The sequence below is a fragment of the Sesamum indicum genome, linkage group LG8 (assembly GCF_000512975.1).
Source record: "Sesamum indicum cultivar Zhongzhi No. 13 linkage group LG8, S_indicum_v1.0, whole genome shotgun sequence".
In the NCBI taxonomy this organism is placed as follows: Eukaryota; Viridiplantae; Streptophyta; class Magnoliopsida; order Lamiales; family Pedaliaceae; genus Sesamum; species Sesamum indicum.
The window spans coordinates 19,239,026-19,262,106 of NC_026152.1; the positions used below are offsets into that span (position 1 = coordinate 19,239,026).

General features: G+C 36.5%; 5 protein-coding genes across 5 annotated transcripts; 2 read left to right on the forward strand and 3 right to left on the reverse strand.

Moving 5' to 3' along the window:
• On the forward strand, positions 2,089-5,481 carry LOC105169474 (probable E3 ubiquitin-protein ligase RHY1A). Its single transcript, XM_011089867.2, has 4 exons — positions 2,089-2,247; positions 2,417-2,703; positions 4,138-4,340; positions 4,861-5,481. Exons 2-4 carry the CDS (start codon positions 2,449-2,451, stop codon positions 5,300-5,302), a joined length of 900 nt encoding a protein of 299 aa, XP_011088169.1. The 5' UTR covers positions 2,089-2,247; positions 2,417-2,448; the 3' UTR covers positions 5,303-5,481.
• On the forward strand, positions 9,263-12,403 carry LOC105169476 (probable protein phosphatase 2C 63). Its single transcript, XM_011089870.2, has 4 exons — positions 9,263-9,728; positions 10,277-10,647; positions 11,269-11,505; positions 11,793-12,403. Exons 1-4 carry the CDS (start codon positions 9,482-9,484, stop codon positions 12,093-12,095), a joined length of 1,158 nt encoding a protein of 385 aa, XP_011088172.1. The 5' UTR covers positions 9,263-9,481; the 3' UTR covers positions 12,096-12,403.
• On the reverse strand, positions 13,062-14,923 carry LOC105169475 (3-oxo-Delta(4,5)-steroid 5-beta-reductase). The gene is made up of 2 exons (XM_011089869.2): positions 14,609-14,923; positions 13,062-14,475 (listed from the first exon to the last, which is right to left on the reverse strand). Exons 1-2 carry the CDS (start codon positions 14,645-14,647, stop codon positions 13,345-13,347), a joined length of 1,170 nt encoding a protein of 389 aa, XP_011088171.1. The 5' UTR covers positions 14,648-14,923; the 3' UTR covers positions 13,062-13,344.
• On the reverse strand, positions 15,921-17,366 carry LOC105169477 (3-oxo-Delta(4,5)-steroid 5-beta-reductase-like). Its single transcript, XM_011089871.2, has one exon. It carries the CDS (start codon positions 17,267-17,269, stop codon positions 16,121-16,123), a length of 1,149 nt encoding a protein of 382 aa, XP_011088173.2. The 5' UTR covers positions 17,270-17,366; the 3' UTR covers positions 15,921-16,120.
• Positions 18,838-21,862, reverse strand: LOC105169478 (pentatricopeptide repeat-containing protein At5g02860). Its single transcript, XM_011089872.2, has one exon. It carries the CDS (start codon positions 21,714-21,716, stop codon positions 19,260-19,262), a length of 2,457 nt encoding a protein of 818 aa, XP_011088174.1. The 5' UTR covers positions 21,717-21,862; the 3' UTR covers positions 18,838-19,259.

A 23,081-nucleotide genomic window follows, 5' to 3' on the forward strand; every position in this document is an offset into this window, starting at 1 on the left:
TATGGAAGTTGTTTTAGAGTACTCACAACACATTTTCTTATGTACGTCTCTGCTTTAAATGCCCGTTTCTTAATTTCTACTCTATCTTTTTATAACGTCTTCTTTTCTATTTAACTAAATTTTCTCTTTTATTCTCTTTCCATATGTAGTGTCCATTTTTATTCTTATTTTTGCTTATTTTACTATTCAATAATCTAATAATTTTATAATTTACGATATTAATGAGATTACGTATATAATTTAAAAATAATTATGCACATGATGCATGAATCGAAATTAATAAATTACGTGTGACGAAGTGTGCTGCATTCGATTGCTGGTAATTAACATGGGGCCTTCAGTTTCATTGATTTCATTAAATTAAATTAATTTTTTTTTAATTTTATAAATGCATGCAGGAGGGGATTGGAATTTGAACGTTATATGAGCAAGTTTGTAGGGTCAGATGAGGGAAAGAAGGAGATTATAGATGTGGAGGATGAGCAGGTGGGCGTGGGGGCGGTGCATGGACAGAGCAGGTGGTTGCCCCATCCCCGCTCCGCCATATATTTCCCTGAAGGCCACGAATGGGTGATGGACGGCGTCCCCGACAACGCAGCCTCATTTGATCGCACTGTTTGGCTGAGGACCACTGATGAACGGCTTGATCATAAACCATACAATAATTAATTCATATTATTGCCCCACACACCACAAGATAAATAATAGTATATACTATATGTGTTCTTCGTTTTAATTTTCAAAAAGTAATTATTTAGATTACTCTATTTTATTAACAAAATATTGCATGTTAAATAAATTTGAAATTAATTTTTGTAACATGAACACCACCTTGATTTGAAATTAATTTTTGTAACATGAACACCACCTTGACAATAAGAAGAAATATACTGGAATAAATTAATTCAGAAAATCTAATTAAATCGCAAAAATCACTTCACTATAATTAATAAGGAGCCTGAATCCCAACGTAATCAGCTTTAATAAAGAAGTATGATGGCAAAATGAACCAAGAAGCTACTGAATTTAGCTCTAACCAATAAAATGAAATGAAGACAACCAATAAAATGCGCTTTTTCCCGAAATAAATACGAAAATATTTATTTTATGTCACATCAATAATGTTTTAACATGTCGATTAAGGAGAAATTCCAAATGTGCAAGTAATTTAAAAAACGAAATTGGAACAAAGAGTATTTAGTCACTTACATATAATAATTCTGGTATTTTAATTTTAATATAAACCATCATTAGCAGTGGGAATAAAAGAAAGGTGTAGCATTTTAATTTTAATATCCATGAATTGGAATTATTCCCGCAATCTCATATAATAGAAGTGGTTCACGTATTTCCTGTTGTTCCACACCAAATATTGGGAGTTGTGGGTGGTCAGACTCACATGTCTTGCATGTATTAATTACCTGCTATTAACCTTTCCGTTTCTTCATTACCTCTTTGACCAAAACTGGATCTATCTCATAACTGCTTAACTATTCTTTTTTAATTAATTTGAGACGATACATTTGTTACATGCATCACAGTTAGTAATATTGTTGGTGTATAATTAGTTTAGATTTAGAGGATATTTTGAGTCACCTTATAAAGTCTGCGATAAATATTTTAAGAAATTTAAATATAAAATGTTATGATTTAATCCAACTTTTTTTAGTAGCATATTATAAGTTTCATAATATTATTTCTCTTACTAGAATGGGGCCGGGGTGATTTCAACAAAAATTGTACTAACATGTGTTGGTTTTTAGAATTGAGAGGATTTTAATTCCTGTATAATTTTTAACAAAAAAGAGACGTTTTCCTTTCTATTGAAAGAATCACTTCGGAAAACGCGCTAGCACAAGCGATAAATATAAAGACATAATAATAAAATTGAAGCATAAAAAACAAACGAATAATTATTGCAAATCAATCAATATTCACTATTAAAATAAATATGTAATAATGATTAATTTTTATAAAAAATGATTATAATTTTATTGTTATGGAACGTCAATTTGGCGACTTGCAAGTTTAGAAATTCGGACAACAATGAATTATCGTATAAAGGCTTGTTCTGATTTCTAGCAAAACAAGTGCTTACATTTACGCAATTCCGTAGGTGTAAAAATATCTTTAGTTAAGTCCTATAAAATCAAACAACAAAACGGCGAAATTTAAAGGAAAGAGGCATAAGTAGTAGTTGTCCACTTTCCTTTCTGAGTTCTATCCATTCTCCGCATATCCTCGAAGGTGCCGCCTCAATTTCCTTCAATTTTTCCCTCTCTAATCCAATTTTTCCCTCTCTAATCCAATTTTTCTTCCCTAGATTTCAGTAATTTCCCGGAAATAGAGTGCGATTGAAACTTTTCGTTTTGATCCGCTTTCCCTTTGCATAAATTAACTAAGATTTTATTTGCAGGATCCATATCCACCGTTGTGAATTAGAGTTGTATGACGAGCGCTTCGGAGCTATTCTACAATCGGAGGTCGCGGTACGGTCGAAATTCGGATACCTTTGGTGTCGGCTCGGATTGGGGTTCTCCTCCGCCTGTCTATCGGGCTAATCGCCGCCACCGCCACTACAACAGCGCCGGCGGAAATCACACTCGCCGCGATCGACTCGATCCTGACGGCTGCGATCCGTTGCGCCGAGCTCTTCATAATCCCAGGCAGCCCCTACCCCATCGCCCTTCTCATCCAGCTCAAGTGAGAATCCTTTTTTGTTTTAATTTATTTTATTTGTAATAATTGTAAATGGATTGATGAGGTCAGTTCTGTTGGGATTATTTGCAATAGAGCTGTTAATTTAAGTCTATCAGAAAGGGATTAGTTGTAATAGAGCTGGTAATTTAAGTCGGTTCTGATTGGCGTTAGCTGCGATAGAGCTGGTAATCTAAGTCTATCAGTATGGGGATAGTTGCAATAGAGCTGGTAATTTTGCTTGCTCTTTAGATTTTTTCCCCCCTTAATATCTAGGGTTCGTTTCAGAAAGTGATAGTGATAATTGTTTAATGGATTTTTTATGCTTGGAGTGGAGAGTTTTGCGTATATCTGCCTTACTTATTGTTTCCTACGTTTTGCCAAAGGATGTTCACTTCAAATGGTTGAGCACCTATTTTCTGTATGTGATACAAGACACCAGTTAACCTTTACAAAAGCGATGTAGTGGGATTTATTTGTTTATAAGTATACGTCATTTCTGTTTCCGTGCAGACAAGAACTTGGAGTGCTCAATTTGTCTTGGTTTACAATTATGAACTATATGCTGTAATGATTTTGAAAATGCACATTACTCTCGTGGTATTCAAGTCAACCAGATTTCCTTCTTTTTGGTCTCAAAATCAAGTCCATTGTGTGTACAGTGTTAGCTCTCGTCTGTGCGAAAAGAAGATTTTGCTTTATAAACAACTCATCAACATGCCATTCGAATAAAGTCAAATTGCAGTAAGAGTTTCTGTCACTTAGATTGCAATTTTGAACCTGGCATGTTTTATATGTACCGTTCTAGATACTTGAGGCTGGGGCAGGGGTTCAAAACAATTGCTAGTGGCACTGAATTGTCATCGACAATTGGTTTGATACAAAGGTTCCGTAGCAGTAGTAGATTGCTGTCTTATTTTATGTTCTTTTCCCTTGTTATATTCAGTTGATAGATCGAGGCCTAAATTTCGTTTCATGCCCAAATCCTTTTGTTTTGTCCAGCCGCTGTAATGATTCTGTTGAAATTCAACTTTCACAAATGAGTTTTGCATACTTGTTTTCAATTTCTTGGTGTCATCTGATTACAGTATTTGCTGTTTATTTGACATTCCTTGATCTTAAGTTCTGAAGTTGCAGTTTGTGCATGACTAATTTATACATGTTTTGTCTATTAGGAGATTCTTATTTTTTAAACGCAAAAAAACCCGGTAATTTCAACTGAGTCTGAATTATTTTCTATATTATTTAAACTGTAAATGCACTTTTCCGTGTGTTGAGAGTGGCTTTCATCTTTCCCCAGTGCTAGGCATATGCCCCATCAAATCTGAAGTCTTTTGGAGCTTTTTAAATCACTTACCTTTTAAATAATCCACAATGAAACGACCCTTCTGAATTATTCACTTTTGCTTGCTCTCATTTCCTTTCATTTACACCGGTCAGGAACGTGAATTAATTCGGCTTGAAGAAGGTGGTCACCAATTTTCCTCAGGAAATGGAAGCCACTCTGGAAATCATGTTAATACACGAGATAGGCTGAGATACAGTGGGAATGACAGGCCCACTGACAGGCTTCCTGGAGCTGTGCTGCTTGCAAGAGAAAGACTTTTGCAAAGGTTGAGAGGTGTAACTCTTTCTAGTAGCAGGTTGGTAAGACGAATAAAGCTTCATATCCCCCATCCCACTCAATTAGCAGAAATACATAAACAAACCTTGAGGAAATTTTTCTTGTTTAGCATATCATAACTTGAATAACTATGAATTTCACTACGAGTTGAACACAAAATACAAAACACAAGTGTGTTAGTCAGTTGTGCTTTGCACTGTACAGTATCACTTTCCTTCCTTTGGAATGCCAAGCCTTGTTAAGTCCTTAAATTTAATTATTTTTCTTTCACCTTTTTTCTGCATTATTTTCCTACTCATTCTGCCCCTCAATCTTATTCTGTTGAATATGCTGTTTGGAGGGGCTCTTACCAGTTAACTGGTTTGACTTACAGTTTGGATGCCTTCCCTATGTAGGACTGCTCAAGATGTTATTCTCCTTGAGTGGCTTTTGTTTATTCTTCTGTAGCTATCATACACTTGGAAACATGATGCATTATTTTTCTTAAAACTTGTACATCTACCTGTTTAATCAGTTGGCTATATTATTGTTCATTGTAGGCGGAGCAACAGGAGTTCATCAAGCAGCCATCGTAATGACATTGCAATAGCTGATGACTTCAGGCTTGTTGATGCTGGAGATTGGGAAACAGAAATATCGAGAGAATGGCTTGCAGCAATGGACCCCTTAACCAATTCTGTTGGCCAACAAATGAGCAAGAGACCTCCAGGGCTTACTCAAGAGGCACTGAGCTGTTTGCCTGTTGAGTTTTTCTGTCCCCCAGAGGAAAGTGATGAACATGGCATGTCAAGGGCATTAAGGGAGTGCAGCATATGCCTGGAGAGTTTCTTGGAGGGAGACGAGCTAATACGGCTACCATGTGGACATAGGTATCATTTTTGCTGCTTGGATCCCTGGGTACGGACTTGTGGGGACTGTCCGTATTGTCGCAGGAGTATAGATGCAACTCTAAATGGTGTAGAAGGGAATTTAGAATGTTGAGCTGTTTGAAGGTCCTTTCTCATGCTAAATCAGTTTTGCTGACTTTTCTAGTGCGCATTGAGAAATTGGAGTTGTAATGTGTTGTTTTAATTCTGACGACACTGAAGAGAAACTAAAACTACAAGATTGTAAATTAGCTTGAGTTGTTCAGTGATGAAAAGTTTGACTTGACAGCATTATGTTGGCTTTTAAACCTTGCCGACTGCAGATTGTGCATGCAAATCAGAGATAGCCCCAACTCTGAACGTGTACCCCCACATGGGCATTTAACTTGCTGCTGTCCTGATAAACCCAGCACCGTATTCAGTGTACTCGATTGTCCACAGCAGCATGTATCATTTACATTTTTATAGGGAAAGGGCTTCTGCGCCAGAAGAAATTAAAAGCGTAACCTAATTGGACGTCCCTATATCACTTTGCTTCCTGTGTTTCCAATAAATTCAACTACTAGCTTGCCGATGGCTTTATTTGTTGAGGAAAACCCATGTTTTAACCGGATGATTGTTATGCACTAAAAAATTAGCTGTAATAATGTACTGCCGCATGAGCTTATTAGCACTTTGAAGTGGTATGACCGAGGCCTCTCAATTCAAAGGTCAGTCATGCAATATAATATGCGTCGTCTATCTAGTTCTTGTAATAATTTCTTTATTAGTATTTGATATCTTAACATTAGGAATGACGTAATTGTTTGGAACTTAGTACAGTCATAAAAATGCATTGTTATTAAGTCGTTCTTGTCGAAAGAAAAACAATACAGGTGTTTGATTCTGGGAGGCATTTTTTCCTGGGAAGATTTTAGCAGGGGAGAAGGTCAAGTGGGCAGGTTGTTTCCAAGTTATAAAGTAGACTGGGTCGTGCTGGGACAAGCTTTGGTTTTGCATTGCATTCAACATCAGTATCCAATTTTCTTTCTTTGAATGTGAAATTAATATTGAAAGCAGCCTCAGACTTGTGGTCCTGTGGATAGCTTGACCATCTTGTCAAAATTCTTGCATTCAAATCAATACTCATAATATGATATATTAATGTTTGTCCAATTAGACTGTTTTTGCTCTTCTCTTTTTTGAGTCTTCATCTGCTGTCGTGAAGGAGAGGTCATTACCTTCCCCAAATTCCAATTCCACCTCTCGAGGCCACCCCTAAACCTCAAGCTACAGTCCAAATTAACTTTGTTTTCAAGAAAACGACATTGATTTATCAAAACCAAACCTACTCTTCCTTGTCTGATTTGCAACACTCATCATAACGATTTTCTTTAAAACAAAACTTGAAAAAATAAGATAGTGACAATGAATGCCCCTTCTCACAATATCAAAAAGTATATGTTTCTGCAAAGTCGTAAAACCATGTAAAGATGATGATGGACATAACTGTAACAATCCTAATGTATAATGAAACGTGTCATTCCGGGATATCACAAAGACTTGGTAAAAATTGGTTGAGCAACTCAAGAACGTCTAATATGGGTCACGAAGCTTCCAATGAAAATGGCTGAAATGTGAATGTGCAACCTTCTCTTCTTGCCCTTTTCAGTCTTGGTGTAAATGGAATTTCATCTTAGACTTCCTTTCCCTAACCTGCTACAACTCTCTTGCTTTCCTGACCTCTTTCATCACACTCATATGGATTAAACCCATCATACCCTCACCTATTTTATCAGTTACATCCCTTTGATACCACACTAAAAATACAATTTTACGCATCATACATATCAATCTTCTCTGAAATCAACGGTTTTGTACCTAATATGATCTGAATTAACACAAGAAAATATTATACAACACTTAATGTATTATGTAGAATCTTGTGTCCAATTGTGAATTTTGAGGTGATGTAAGAAGCAAAAGTCATCAAGTGGGGTGGGGGAGACATTCATTCATCAAAGATTAAGAGAGGGGTTACTATCAATATCTATCTGTGTGGAAATTTTGTTCAGAAAAATAGATCAAGTCTTGGGTACTAGTGAACTAAAAACCAGTCTTCCCTTTGTCCCACCCACATCAATAATGCTTTCTATGTCATTCACATTCCACATTTTTAATGTAATTATGTTTTTTTCTTATTTTATTTACATATTTAGTAACTACAAAATTAAAAAAAAAAAAAAAAAACATAGTGACAGGTTTGCCAATCCCCAAGAATATTAAATTCAATTGGTAAAGTATTGGTCTAATGATAATTGAATTGAATTTTAAGAGGAATATTTTTATCCATAAACAGGGTTTTTATGATTATCCTTGTTGGGATGAACTTAACTTTTTTACTCACTTCGTAAATAATATTAGAATCTCCAATACGGAATAAACAGATATGCATAGAAAACAAATAATATGATTATCTATACTACATAAAAAGAAAAGGTTTTTTTTTCCTCATAAATGATGATTATGACACCGCAACACTAATTTTGTCGTTATATCAATTATACCACTACACTTATTTTCTTTTTCTTTTTGTTGTTTTTTTTCTTTCTTTCTTTTTTTCTTTTAAAAATATAATGTATTAGTTTTTATATATGTATATATATTATTCATAATATAATTTAAAATGTAGAATATTATTTATTATATGCACACACAAAATAACGTGCCACGGGGCTATTAATAAAAAAAAAAACAAAAAAAGTCGTGAATGTGGGTCATAAGTTTGCCAGTGACAACGATGTAGTTTAAGATTGACGCAAATACTAATTAATTAATTAAAACAAAAAATTCTCAAATATTTCTCATTATTAATTAAGCAGTCTAATCTCAGTGTCGAGTGAACTTCCTCTACCGCATTGAAAATATATTACAAGTTTAATATACGTTAATAAATTTCTTTCAAAATTTGTAAAATATTATAAAAATAAATTTTATAAGTTCTTGAAATATATAACATCTTTTTAATTAATAGAATTAAAATTGAAGAATAGTGGATCAAATTTTAAAAATAAATTAGGAAAAATACAATTTATAAATACTCTGACATCTAATTGCTTAATCTTGCAAATTAATATTTAGAAAGTTTTCCTAACATTATAATATTTTATAAGATATTGGAAAAGCTTATAATCTTAGGAAAAGATATGTTTACTTGTAAGGAGGGGATGCTTTTCATTAAAAGATTGTGTAATTGAATTCCTCAATCTTGTAAGGATTATTAAGAGATTCTGCATTTAAATCTCTCTCTCTCTCTCTCTCTCTCTCTTGTTTAAATGAAAATTTCTCAAGCTTGTAAGTAGAACATTAATTTTTAAATATTCCTATTTTCTCTAAGATCCATTAATTTTTATTTTATTTATGGATGTAGCTTATTCTGAAGTCATGAATGTTAATATAGTATGAACAAATAATTAGAATTGAAATTATTTAAAATACTAATATATATATATAAAGATACATTTTATTCATAAATGAGTTTATGTGACATCACTACATTATTGTTTTATTTTTTTTTGTTGATAATATTTTTAAGATGGTTGATTTTTTCCTTTTCTTTTTTTAAATGTGATCTGTATATTTTATTTTTATTTTTAGTATATTTTAAAATATAAAAAATAATTTATTATATGTATATATTGAGACAACGTGGAACAATAACTAATATTGTAATTTAAAAAAAAAATAACACGGCGAAAGAAAGAAAGTTGAAAGATTGATGCATTCACACACATTTATTAGTAATTACCAAACCTCTTCATCCCCACAACAACAAATTGACCGCATTACCCTTCAACTTTCCTGCTAATTTACTGCTTTGCCCAATACGTATTTTACAGGTTAAATGATACTCTGATAATATACTTTATAAAAAAGTAAAATATGATAAAAATATTATTATTGTTAATATGATTTTGAAATAATGAAGTAGTTAAAGGGTAAATATAGAAAGAAAAGGGTAAATAAAAGAAAGAAAAGCGCGTTGTGCAAGTGGGTGTGGGTGTGGGTACGCCGTGTTAAGCTTTCTTCTTCTTCCTTTTAAACGCGGTATCCCCACCTCCGATTTTCCACTCTCCTCCATCAACTGCATAAAACCCCTCCTCAAAAATAATTTCCCCACCCCATCCCACAATTTAACTATACACACACAATTTCAATACATACGGACGCAAATCCTTGTACACAAACCCATACCTTGACATTCTTCAACTGTTATAGGAGGAGGTTTGAATATAGGAGAGCTGTGCGAAGAGGGATGTTGCGATCTTGCTGTTTCCGGTGTTTCGGGAGGCGAAATGGAGACGGCTTGCTTTGGCACATGGACTTGAAGCCTCACGCCTCTGGGGACTTTTCCATAGCGGTGGTGCAGGCGAATTCCAGCCTGGAGGATCAGAGCCAGGTTTTTACGTCGCCATCGGCTACCTACGTCGGAGTTTACGATGGCCATGGTGGGCCTGAGGCCTCCCGCTTTGTTAACCGCCACCTCTTCCCTTATCTCCACAGTCAGTCTGTTGATCTCTCTCTCAATTTTGTTCTTTTTCTTGTTTGTTTTATGCAGATTTGAGGATTTTTTTTAGTGGGATGTTTCCTTTTGTATTTTTCTTTTCTTGTCTGCGGAGGTCGATTTTTTGGTTTGAAAGAATTAGGGAGGGTTTATGTGTTTTTTTAATTGTTCCAAGAGTTATATATTGTCATTTTGTTTACAGAAAGAGGCGGGTTTCTGGAGTTATCTATTTTCAGATACTTTGATGATATTTATGCTTTTTTCTGCAGGTTTTTTCCTTGTGTTTTATTTTATGAAATTAGTTATTTGTTTAAATTGCGTGTGTCGTTCTACTTCTACACCAGTTCACTTTTTCGTGTTCCTTTGAAATTTTTGTCTGGATGATTATTTTGCGAAGTTCCCAGAGCTTATGCATTTTCAAATTTTGAACTGAGAGAGACTGTTGTGGGATTGATATTATTATGACAATTTGTTGGAGTAGCACCTGTTTATGGCTTTTTCTTTCCTTGGCCTTTTTTTTTTATATGTTTGGCTATTCTTTTGTAGAATTTTCCAAAGAGCAAGGAGGGTTGTCGCCTGACGTAATAAAGAAGGCTTTTAATGCTACAGAAGAGGATTTTACGCGATTGGTGAAGAGATCAATGCCGGTCAAACCACAGATTGCTTCGGTGGGTTCATGTTGCCTGGTTGGTGCAATTTCAGATGGTGAATTGTATGTCGCAAACTTGGGAGATTCAAGAGCTGTTCTTGGCAGGAGAGGTTTTGATGGAGAGAAGAGTCTGGTGGCTGAAAGATTGTCCACAGATCATAATGTCTCGTGCGAGAATGTGAGGAAGGAGGTTGAAGCTCTTCATCCTGATGATTCACATATTGTGGTATATTGCCGAGGAGTTTGGAGAATCAAGGGAATAATTCAGGTAACTTCTTTAGCCATTCGTTTACTGAATAAAGAGATACTGCAATTCTCAATTATTTTAGCTGTCCTTTGAAATGTCTAAGAATCTAGATTGGTGAATTTTATGTCGTTGAGTTTAATTAGTTTGTATGAATAATATTCTTATGAATAAGCTACCACAAGCATGCCTCTATTGACCATAAATCAATTTCTTCTTCATGATGTCTGACTCAGGAGAGCTGCTCATAGCTCCTCCTTTTTGTAGACCTATTCTTCTTTTTAACAGTTATCTACACAATTGGCTGTTTCTCTCGCTAAGATAGACTCTAATTTATGCCTGTTTTGTTTAAAGGTCTAGTTGCAGAACATTGTCACACTAGAAATTATTTAATACAATGTAGTCTTCTGCCTTCTCGTTTTTTATCATCTTGAAGATCATGATGGCCATAATACAATGAAGCTCATTAGCTTTTCGGACCTGTTTTTTCTCTGTTTTCATATGATTAGAGGTATGCTTGGTGGGCTGGTGAGATAAAAGAGTATGATGGCATCTTGACTCCTTGTTTCTTTCAGATTATTAACATGTAGCCAAATGTGATGATAAAGTTAATAATTTCTGGATATATTCCCTTTTCCTCTTCAGGTGTCTAGATCAATTGGCGATGTATATCTGAAGAAACCTGAATTTCACAGAGACCCAGTTTTCCAACAGTATGGAAATTTTGTCCCCATGAAGCGACCGGTTTTGACAGCTGAACCTTCCATTGTAACTAGAAAGCTGATCCCACAAGATCTTTTTCTAATTTTTGCCTCTGATGGTCTCTGGGAACACCTCAGTGATGAGGCAGCCGTTCAAATAGTATCAAAGTACCCTAGAGCTGTAAGTGTCCCACTCCACTTTAACACATAAATCTCTTTGCTTTTTCGGGTCTATGCTATTGTGGATACAACCAAGTGCGTGTTTTTGGGATTATGCTGCATTTCTTATTAGAAACAAGTTGATCAAAACAGTATTTTATAGGCTTGTGTTATTAGAATACGCCAAAAAATAATGAATCTAATGTTATGCATCTCCCATGTTTTCGACCTAAACTTCTTGAATGAATTTCGCTGGGTTTTGAGAGAACATGACTAGAACATTTTTTGCATGGTTTTGAATGTTTGCAGGGAATAGCCAAGAGATTAGTAGCCGCTGCTCTTCAGGAAGCTGCTAAGAAGAGAGAAGTGAGGTACAAAGATATTAAGAAGATTGAGAGGGGAATCAGACGGCATTTCCATGACGACATCACTGTTGTTGTGATTTATCTTGATCATCACAAAAGCTCTTCCAAACCTAACCATAAACAAGGTACAGCCGGCTGTATTACTCCGCCTGTTGACATCTTCTCTTATAATTCAGACGAAGCCGTGGAAAACTCAGGTGACAAAATTTTTCCGAATGAGGAATCACGGTCAAGGGTGGCATATTGATGGTGCTATTAAGTAGAAGAATTACTTGATAGTAGAAGGGTTATCTTGTATACAGGTTTTGTGTAGATAGATTATAGTAGTGGAGTACTCTGATAAGAGAGCAGCTAATTTTTAGATATAGGCTCTAACACCAAATACACATTCTTTTTGTTCTTTGTCCTTGGTTTTTGCTATCAGAGTGTTTCTGATAGTTGAAGTTCACTCCATTGGAGATTACTTCATTTGGGTTGCAAATTTTCGGTTTTTGTTCCTGGTTAGAGGCTGTATTAAGTTGACAACAGTTCTTGTCCATGATTGATTTCTCTTTAGCCGTTTCGTAACATTTAAGGTTATTTTTGTAGCACTGACAGATCGGTGAAATTAGTTCAAGAAACTTGCATACGCTGGAGTGTCGAACATAATTAGAAAATTGAAACTTGGGCGTTTTATCTTAGAAATGGAAATGCAAACATTAGAACAGCATGCTCAGTCCTATGTTACAACCACCGGCAGAAGCCAATTTTTGGCTCCCTGATCAGCGAGCCTATATTAGGTTGTAAATCACCTTACTGATTAACTAGCAACTAACACATTAATAGAACAGTAAGTAGACCTCCATTATTCTTTGGGAAATTTTCCAGTAGCTTAGCTGCTACATACCTCTGCCGTCTTGGTACACATCTTCACTCTCTCCTTAATCTCTTCTTACAAACACACATTAATAGAACAGTAAGTAGACCTCCATTATTCTTTGGGAAATTTATCAGCTACTAAACATGGTATGTAGGTTAAACATGAAAACAACACCACTGCTGGTGTTGTGACAAAATTTAGCAGCAACAAAGTGGAGTACTTTGTCTTCTCCGAAATAGCAGATGAACGTCTTTGTGAAGTATGAATAACTTTTGCAACGCAACTCCAATCACCACATAGATAATTTCATTGACAAATCAAGAGTCGTCTAATTTAAGGAGGAAAAAGAGAAGAAGACAGCAAACAAGAATTATCTAACCAACAATATAATCTACAATGACAAACAATGTGTTCCATAACATTCGCAAAATCCATTGTTGTAACTCCATTACAAGCCATATTAAACATTCAGATCGCAGAGCTTCTTCATCTTCAGCAATTATTCCCTTTCTTTGCAGAATATCATTCACTAAGGAAAAGTCGAACAACACACTACAACATGCCGCACTAAAAACAGGAACATAGATCAGAAAGGAAACACAACCACTCACCAAGCTTAGACTGGATAGGTATCAAGTTAAGGAACAATCTTGTAAGCTTTCACCTTATCAATCCAAGAAATGAAGGAATTCTTTGAATTCCTAAATCCCAAAAATCCATGTTCCTTACTCTTGTTCATGGTATCCAAGGGACACTCATTTCCAAGTATAATATCTCCAAACCACCATAGCCCCACATCCTCCAATTTAGTGGGTGTCAAGCCATTCTCCCTCACGATTTCATCCCAAACTGCACCTTTATCCTTCATCAATTCCTCCAATGTCAGTGTCTGGCCTTCCTCATACCCTCCACATTCCACTCCAAATTGCTCTGCCAATACCTTCCAGAAATTCTTCCATTTAAACACATCCCCATTGCTAACATTGAAGGCTTCGTTCTTTGCATAAGGATCGACCGCTGCCCATATCTGGTGCTCGGCAGTTAAATCTGCATCAGAGCAGTCTGAATAACCGTCCCAAGCAGCCTTACATCCTGGAAACCTCAAAACTTCACCCTCATGCTTACAAATAGCTGCGTACACACAAAGGGTCCCCACCAAATTCATCATGCTATATGGTGAGAATCCAAATATCGTCCCTGGCCTGTGCACAGACCAAGTCAAACCCTCCTTCTTCTTCACCTCCTCAAACAGAATGTCTTCAAGGGTATAATAGAAGTTGATGTAATTTAATCGGGGCAAATCCTCAGTATACGGAGGATCATGGGTTTCTATCTTCCCGAAAATCTCGAACGGCCCAATATAATGCTTTCTCCCAGTCTGCAAGCAGATGTGCTTCAATTTTGGGCAATTAGGGATGACTGCATCAAGCACATTTTTAAGCATTTTGCCATTGGCTTCGCAATTTTCAGCCTCGGTGGATCTGTTAGTCCAGGTGACGTAAAATACGTGGGTTATGTCAGTGAGAGTTGAAAGCTTGGCCTGGGCATCATCAGGGTCGGATACGTCGCACTGGATGTAGTTGATCGGATTGTCATCATTCCAGGAGGGTCGGGGACGGCGGGCGACACCGTAGACCTTCCAGGGGCCACCGGGAGTGTCGGCGAGCGGCAGGATCTCAGCCAGGCTGTTGCCCACGATCCCGGTCACCCCAACTATCAGGGCTACGCTCTCGTGCTTCCGGGGTGCCTCATCTTCCTCGATTTTTTTCTGTTTCAATCAATTAAGCATCAAAAAACACAAACTTTCAAACACTTTGATCGAAATCACGAAGAAATTAAACATAAAACAAAATACGCGCATACACATACACACATGTATCTATGACTACACTGATATTCACCTTTGCAGCGCCGATAGCTCCAGCCCACCACCAGCTCATCTTCAGCCTCAAGAAAGCAAGAATTACTGTATGCTATGTGCGAGTTCCTGGCCTGGATTAAAGGGATTTGTATTACAGCAGGGTGGAGTAGCAAACAGGGGACAGAGTCAAGAATACAGTTTAGCTCATCAACTTTGATTGTGTGCGTAGGAGAGAGAGAGAGGGGCAAAAATGTATATGACTTAGTATTGTTTATGATTTCTCCACATGTAAGAAGTGGTTCTGTTTTATATCCCAGAAGAGAAAAGATAGAGATGTGGAGAGGATGCCAAAAAAATTAAGAAGAAAAGTACAATTTCTCTTTCGATTCTTGATTTTTGTAGTCAGTGGCAGGCAGGACTCAATTTTAAATATGGATAGTGACTGGGAATAGCAATTATTTCCTTCCGCTCGAACGAACGTGGCTGCCAAACCAGGATGATGTTATAGGCATTGCACTTACTAAAAAATTATTCTTATTATTGTTTGATGAATATATTATCTATGGGTTTTTAAATTTATCTTAACTCATAATAATTTTAATATAATGTTAACTTATTTGTTTTTTAATATAAAAAATTTTAATTGATCAAAATTAAAAAATTAATCTTTCACTCTCAATTTATTTAATTTACTCATAGTATTTGAAATTTATTTCATTTCAATCATATCAAACAACTTTCACATAAATAATTATATTTGCACTACCCTTGTCTTTTCACTTTAACCAAACAATTTTTAAAAAGAAGTTGCATTTGTTTACGAAATCATGAACTATCAACAAATTATGTGGATAATCTTTTATGGCTTACGGTCCTAAAGGTTAAAATTAATTCGTGTAATAATGTTTCAGCTATTCATATGATTGGATTTGGGGATGTCTTCTTAATACTACTAATTTGAGAAATAATGAGACCTCCATTATTCCTTGGGAAATTCATCATCCACTGTTCAAAGTGTGTGCAGGTCTACAAATGCATCATAATTTGGTTTGTGAATATCTTAAGACATGAAAAGAACTCAGCTGCTAAAGCAACAGACGTATCAATTTGCCACAGTTATGGTTGAGGTTCATTCCTTCACTGTCAATCACTTATCTGTACATGTTATCGCAGTAGATGAGTTCAGTACAGAACCCAAAGTCATTTGAGTAAGCAGAGAGAAGAGGAAAACAGGACATAGCTATTATATATGCTATCAACAATGCATTTGAGAATCATACTTTTTCACTACCTATGTTCCAATTATTCTTCATGTTAACAGTACAGCCAAAAGTCCTTACCATAACTCCATTACGTACAGGTAATATATGCTAAAGATTACATATACAGGCAACAGCTTTATTTTCAGTCTTATTCCCTTACTTTCGCAAACATCTTTCAATAAGGAGAAATGTGCAACAGAGACCACTTGAAAAACAGAACCAGAGATGAGAAACTAAGGAAACATGCATACTTGTCTAGAGTACAGTACTGTGCAGCAGCTATCCTCATATTAAGGAACAATCTTGTTAGCTTTCACCTTTTCGATCCAAGAAATGAAGGATTTCTTGGAATTCCTAAATCCCAAAAACCCATGCTCCTTACTCTTGTTCATCGTATCCAAGAAACACTTATTTCCCAATATAACATCTGCAAACCACCATAATCCCACATCCTCCAATTTAGTAGGCGTCAAACCATTCTCCCTCACCATTTCATCCCAAACTCCACCTTTATCCTTCATCAACCCCTCAAACGTAATCGTCTGCCCTTCCTCATGCTCCCCACATTCCACTCCAAACTGCTTCGCCAACACCTTCCACAAATGTTTCCACTTATACACATCTCCATTGTTCACATTGAAAGCCTCATTCTTTGCATGAGGATCCACCGCTGCCCATATCTGATGCTCAGCAATCAGATCAGCATCGGAGCAATCCGAATAACCATCCCAGGCCTCCTTGCACCCTGGAAACCTCAAAACCTTACCCTCATGCTTACATATAGCTGCGTATGCACAAAGGGCCCCCACCAAATTCATCATGCTATGTGGTGAGAATCCAAATATAGTGCCCGGCCTGTGCACAGACCAAGTCAGACCTTCCTTCTTCTCAACCTCCTTACACAGAATGTCTTCTAGAGTGTAATAGAAATTGATGTAATTCAATCGGGGCATATCCTCAGTATACGGAGTTTCCAGCTGTGTTTCCAACTTTCCAAAAGCCTCAAAAGGCCCAACATAATGCTTCCTCCCAGTCTGCATGCAAATGTGCTTCAAATTGGGGCAGTTAGGGATGACTGCATCAAGCACATTTTGAAGCATTCTGCCATTGGCTTCGCAATTTTCAGCCTCGGTGGGTCTGTTGGTCCAGGTTGCGTAAAACACGTGTGTGTTATCGGTGAGAGTTGAAAGCTTGGCCTGTGTATCGTCACGGTTGAGTACGTCACACTGGATGTAGTTGATTGGATAGTCATCACTCCAGGAAGGACGGGGCCGGCGGGCGACGCCGTAGACCTTCCAAGGGCCACCAGGAGTGTCGGAGAGCGGCAGGATCTCCGCCAGGCTGTTGCCCACGAGTCCAGTTACCCCAATTATCAGGGCTACGCTCTCGATCGTGCTTCCGGGGTGCCTCATCTTCTTTGGATTTTTTCTGCTAATCATCAACCACTAAGATAGAAATCCAAAGAAATTTAATAGAAATGAAATACACGTGAGTGCCATATTTACCTTTGCAGCTCCAGCGCAACACCAGCTCATTTTCAGCCTCAAGAAACCAGTTCAGTGCTATGTTTGAGGTTTCATGAGTGTGATGGGGTGGAGAGGAAAATGGGGAGAAGAGTCGAATATATAGCAATTAATAGCTCATCAACTCTGCATGTGTGCATGGGCTGGAGAGGGGAAGAATGTCCGCATTACTTGCTAAACATTTAAGATTTCTTTACGTGTTCAAGAATACATCCCGGAAAAGTCAGGCATGCACACAAGAAAGGGTTAAATACATTTCACTTCAATGCCCTTTATTATAAAATATAATTAATCAATTTGACTTTAAATTTATTCAATCATAAATTAATATTGAATTAGTATAAATTGATTAAGTACAAAATGATATTAGTATGGTGTAAAATTTAATACACAAAATACATTTTCATTTGTTAATTTAAAATTAAATTACAAAAAATAATTTTATACTGCTTAACTGAACAAAATTTGACCTCAAATTAATTGATATACTTTATTATAGAGAGGGGCACATTTTATTAATAGTGAAGAGTATTTTTTTTATTTTTATTAATTCAAATAATTATTTCAAAAATAAGAGGGTAAGTGAAGGTTTTTTTAGTTTAGAGAAATAATTGATGAGGTTCACCTACTTTAAAATTGTAAAATCCTTTTAATCCTAAATAGCAATAAAAATAACAATAATAGGTGGTAGGGACAGGAACCAATTTTTTATTTTTATGGTGGCTGGTAAGTGCAATTATGCGCATATCCGTATCCACAGATTGAAGGCCGGATAAGGCATTGAACCACCTAAAATTGGAAAGGAGTGCGCCAAATATACATACATGTAAATGTAATTACTGATTCCGTATAATTTCAAATATTAACATATAGAGAGTATAGCAGAATTAAAAATTAATTGAGTTAGGAGTGTATTGGAAAATCACTTCTATCCAGATTAACGGTCAACACATGTTACTTATATATACTTAATGCGGTCAGGACAATCTTCCATTTCTTCTTGTTGAAGTTAGTGCTGAATTGAGTACATTCTTGATTCTTCAGACAAACCCTGTCCCATCTCAATTCCTCAACAATCAAAGTACACCAGAATCTAGCTAGTCCTGTTGGACCCAGTTCGGCAACATCAAAGCTCCGCTTATCAAGTGTGCTTGTCTCACTGCCTTTACTGCACTTCATCAGCTTGACCAACCAAGACTAAACCAATAAGGTTGTCTGAGCAATAGCTCGCCCTACTTGACCTCAGCCCACCCTATCTTAGCTCGGGGGGGACTGCCATAGCTCATGCAGTCATGCTCACAAGAAGCACAATTTCCTCCAAATGTGGTAGCGTAGGCACCTGATAAATGGCCTCTCGGACGGCTTTGAAATCCATAGGACACCAGCTCTAGCTTGCAAGCCAAGAAATTTCAAAATGTTGGAAAGAATATATTTAGCCAATCCACATTCGGCAGCAGTGACCGTCACAACAAAATAAATGCGAAGACGGGAGAACAGACAGCTTTATTTAAACTTACTTAAAATGTATAGCTTCTACTATAGAAATATTTACATCACAATTTGGTTCTCTTTTCTGAAATGTCTCATAATACAACATCAAAGTGATTTTGAGACCATGACGCACAGCTGTACGTGACTGCACCTGTACCTACTAATTGTGAAGGTACATTAGATAACTGTGTTCTAGATTTCCAAGTCCTACATATTAGTCTTTCAAGAATCAATGTCACCTTTGCAAACCAGATAAAAAGCATGTCGCAACAAGACCATATATAGAGAGAAGCCTGTTCATCAAGTCACTTTCTGGGAAAGAAAACTAATGTAGACAGCTTTCAGGGTTGGTAACAGAACGAGCAGAGAAGGAAACAGTGCTGCTGGAATCCATTGCAGACGGAAGCATTTATAATCATTTCTTCATCAGCCGTTCTGATAATCTGCATTCTTCCTCCTTAGAAATATTAGGATTGAGTTTGCGAAGATTACTAACAAACATTATTGCCTCATCACTCCTATTAAGCTTACAGTACCAATCCACAATGGAATTATATGTGCTTGCATTTGGCTTGACACCATGGCTGATCATATATCGAATCACATCAGTAGCCTCCACAAACATTGCATCAGCCGCATAACTTGCAACAAAGGTATTATATGTGATTACATCTGGAGTAAGTCCAGATTCTGTCATTTCTAAGAAAATTCTTGATGCATCTTTCATCCGACCATTCCTGCAATATGCATAGATTACAGTATTGTATGAAATGACATCAGGCTTGATTCCTTTGGATAGCAGATCCCTCAGTATTTCTTCAGCTCTCTCAAAATTTGCAGAACGGCTGTACATGTACATCAAACTATTGTATGTTGTCAGACTAGGCGTGAATCCACTTTTTTTCATAAAGTTTAGGATCTCATTTGCCTTGTCAATCATTTGCCGGCGACCATATATTGAGACCATTGCATTCAGAGTAGTTATATCTGGAGAGGAACCTTTTCTTCTTAGCTCTACAAACGCTTGCTCTGTTTCCATTAATAGATCACTTTTGCTATAGACCAGAACAAGGGTTTTCAGCAGCACTGTGTGGGGTTCAATTACTCCTGAATATATGTCTTCAGCTAGAGCGTGTATCTTCTTAATTTGTTTCCCATTAGCATATGAGTGAAGCAAGGAACTATAAGTCAACTGATTGGGTTTACATCGGCCATTCTTCATTTCAGCAAAAACTTTCTCCGATTGCTCCCACAGCCCTCCCCGAGCCAGCGCTGCCAAAACAGCATTATAAGTGGAAAGGTCAGGAGTTACCCCTGCTTCTAACATGCGCTTATAAATAGCCATTGCCTGATCAAAAGATCCACATCTACTGTAAGCACTTATTAAGGTGTTAAAAGTATCCCTCTCAGCTACAAAACCTGATCGCTTCATTTCTTTGAACACCCCAGATACTTCAGTGTCCATTCCATTCTGCCCAAACACAGCCAAAAGGGTATTCCAAGTAACAACGTCTGGCTTGCATCCACAAGCCTTAATATCATCAAAAATCTTCATCATTTCTGCAAACTTTCCACGATTTCCAAACATCTTGATTAGAGCATTAAAGGTGCATATATTTGGATTACAACCTGAACGTTGCATCTCCTCAAATACCCTCATTGCAGGTTCATCCTTTCCAGCCTTCTCAAAACCTGACAACAGTGTAGTATAAGTGAACACATCTGGCTTCATCCCCTTTTCAAGCATCTGAGCTTTGAGCTCTAACGCTTCCTCCAACAAACCATCCCTAGCATAAGCAGATATCAGGGAATTGTAAGTCACAGTACTGGGTGAAAAACCATTAATTTCCATCTCCCTCAAAACTTCCATGGCCTCTTTAGGCCTCCTGGACTTTCCATAAACATCCAGTAGCGCATTATAGGTCACCTTATCCGGCACAAATCCAGCTAACTTCATCTCCTCAAAAATTCCCTTAGCTTCCTCATACAAAGAGCCCCGTCGACAACAGCTTATCATGGTATTATATGTGTAAGCATCAGGAGCAACACCCGAGCTCTTCATACCATCAAAAACCGCCATAATTTTATGCCAAGGCATGCCCATTTTGCCATAAACATTCAAAATCACGTTGTACGTGATCAAAGTAGGCTTGCAACCCTCCTCCTCCATTTTCTTGAAAACCATTACGGCCTCCCTGTACCGCCCATTACTCGAAAAAACGGTTATCAAAGAAGTATAGGCGTACACATCAACCCCAAATCCATCTTTATGCAAATTATGAAACAAAGAAGCAGCAGTAGAAACCCGACCCTCTTTGCCCAACATACTAATAATCACCGCCACAAGAGACCCATTAATCAAATTCTCCGAATTCTCACGTTTCTTAATCCATTCAAACACATTTAAAGCCAAGTCACATTTTTTATAGTAGCCCAAAGCCTTAATTATACCCAAGACATCAGAAAATACTGCATCTGTACAATCGTTTAAGAATTCGTTTTCTCGATGACGAGAATTGAACAAAGAAGATAACTCATCGTCCAGCTGTTGTATGTTGAATTGAGGATGAATGAGGGAGTGAAGAGTGAGCTCACCTTGAGAAGAGAGGCGGTTGTGAAACCAAGGCTTACCCTTATTGGGATCTCCGTGTTTTCCAATGCGACGTCGTGGTCTTGGTACCGAGGAGGGGTAGTTCGGGGAAGTGGAGGAGGTGGTGGGCTGGGGCTGTTGGTGGTGGAAGAATTCTTGGAATAGAGGGGTTAAGGGCGGCGGGGGAGAGGGAACAGGGACGGAGGAGTGGGTGTCTTGGAAGAAAGGTTTTGGTGGTGGTGGGTTTGGGAGGAGAAGAGGAAGAGCTAGTTTTTCTGCCATTGGCGCCGAAACAAATCCAGAGTGGGAGAAGGGGGTTTTGCAATTGCAAATGTCTAGCAGTCAAATTCTTGGTCCATTTGCGCTTCAACAAAAAATCTTTTCCTTCTCAAGGGACAAATCTTGCTACATAAAACACCACCCAACCCAACACAAGCTCAATATTTTGGTACATGCAACGAATTGTATTGGTTCGTGAACTTTGATAAAATGGCTTTTTCCAACATACTTATTGATTCTTGGTATAAGGACTAGGCTCATCAAAAAAATTTAACACTGCTCGAAATCTTTGAAGTTGTTGTTATCAAGCTCCATGTTTATCCCGTAAATTTAAATTTAAAGTAAAATCATATCGAAATATTAATTTGATTTTATTTTAGAACTTAAAAAAATTACTAAAAATTGAACTGCACCGCTAAATAATATAATTAGTTTTTTAAGTTATATGTATATAATAATTTGACAAACTAATTAATTTTTTAAAAGAATTTTATATTCGTATTATACAATCCTACAATTTATATATTAGCAAAGATTCACATTATAAAGTCCATATTTGTAAAATTTATATTTGGATTTTATATCAAAAAAATATGTTTAATTATTTAAGCCCATTTGATTATTCTCTCAATTTTTCGTTCATTCTTCTCCCCTATATTTTTTTCTTCCCTTTTTCCTCTTCTCTCTCTTACCGCACTTTTTGTTCTATTTTTCTATTTTTTATCGTTGTTTTCTCTAAAATCGATCATTTGCTTTTATTGAATTAAGTACTTTCTTGTTGGATTAATATATGTGGTCTTATATTTGAATTTACTTAAAGGTGTGAAAAATGTTGGTGGTTTTATGGTGCATAATATTGGTTTTTCTTGCTTGTACATACAAACATTTGTTTTATTTCTTGATTTTTGTTAGCCACAATATTTTATTTTTGTTATAAATATTAAAACCCCCAAACCACCCGCCACCATACAAAACTAAACCTTTAACTTTGATTTTAAAAATGACAATTTAAAAAATTATTTTACAACACCATCAATGATAATTCGATTTGAATATAGATTATAGAAAAATCGAAACCATAGCGTAAGCATCCCTATTAAGGACTATCTTGTTCCCATGCTTCAAATGTTAGGGATAATTATACCACTCCCTTTTAGAATTCGATATAATTACACCTAAATTATTATGATTTGAGAAATTATATTTAGTACTCCTAATTTTGTTTTCGTCTATCAAAAAGATTACTCTGTACATAAAAAAACCACTAAATTTGTTAATATTAGCCAAAAAAACTCGATGTAAATTCATATTTACCTTCAATTAACTTATTATTAACTTATTACAATCAAATTGTTCTTATACATTTTC

What these genes read in the sequence shown, in the direction of transcription:
- LOC105169475 (XM_011089869.2), bottom strand. Translation starts at nt 14,647, where the DNA reads ATGAGCTGGTGGTGGGCTGGAGCTATCGGCGCTGCAAAG. An exon ending in GAGCTATCGGCGCTGCAAAG is followed by an intron (nt 14,476 to 14,608) that starts GTGAATATCAGT and finishes TGATTGAAACAG; the next exon opens with AAAAAAATCGAGGAAGATGA.
- LOC105169474 (XM_011089867.2), top strand. Translation starts at nt 2,449, where the DNA reads ATGACGAGCGCTTCGGAGCTATTCTACAATCGGAGGTCGCGGTACGGT. An exon ending in GCCCTTCTCATCCAGCTCAA is followed by an intron (nt 2,704 to 4,137) that starts GTGAGAATCCTT and finishes TACACCGGTCAG; the next exon opens with GAACGTGAATTAATTCGGCT. An exon ending in GTAACTCTTTCTAGTAGCAG is followed by an intron (nt 4,341 to 4,860) that starts GTTGGTAAGACG and finishes TGTTCATTGTAG; the next exon opens with GCGGAGCAACAGGAGTTCAT.
- LOC105169478 (XM_011089872.2), bottom strand. Translation starts at nt 21,716, where the DNA reads ATGGCAGAAAAACTAGCTCTTCCTCTTCTCCTCCCAAACCCACCACCA.
- LOC105169477 (XM_011089871.2), bottom strand. Translation starts at nt 17,269, where the DNA reads ATGATTAGCAGAAAAAATCCAAAGAAGATGAGGCACCCCGGAAGCACG.
- LOC105169476 (XM_011089870.2), top strand. Translation starts at nt 9,482, where the DNA reads ATGTTGCGATCTTGCTGTTTCCGGTGTTTCGGGAGGCGAAATGGAGAC. An exon ending in CCTCTTCCCTTATCTCCACA is followed by an intron (nt 9,729 to 10,276) that starts GTCAGTCTGTTG and finishes ATTCTTTTGTAG; the next exon opens with AATTTTCCAAAGAGCAAGGA. An exon ending in TATCAAAGTACCCTAGAGCT is followed by an intron (nt 11,506 to 11,792) that starts GTAAGTGTCCCA and finishes GAATGTTTGCAG; the next exon opens with GGAATAGCCAAGAGATTAGT.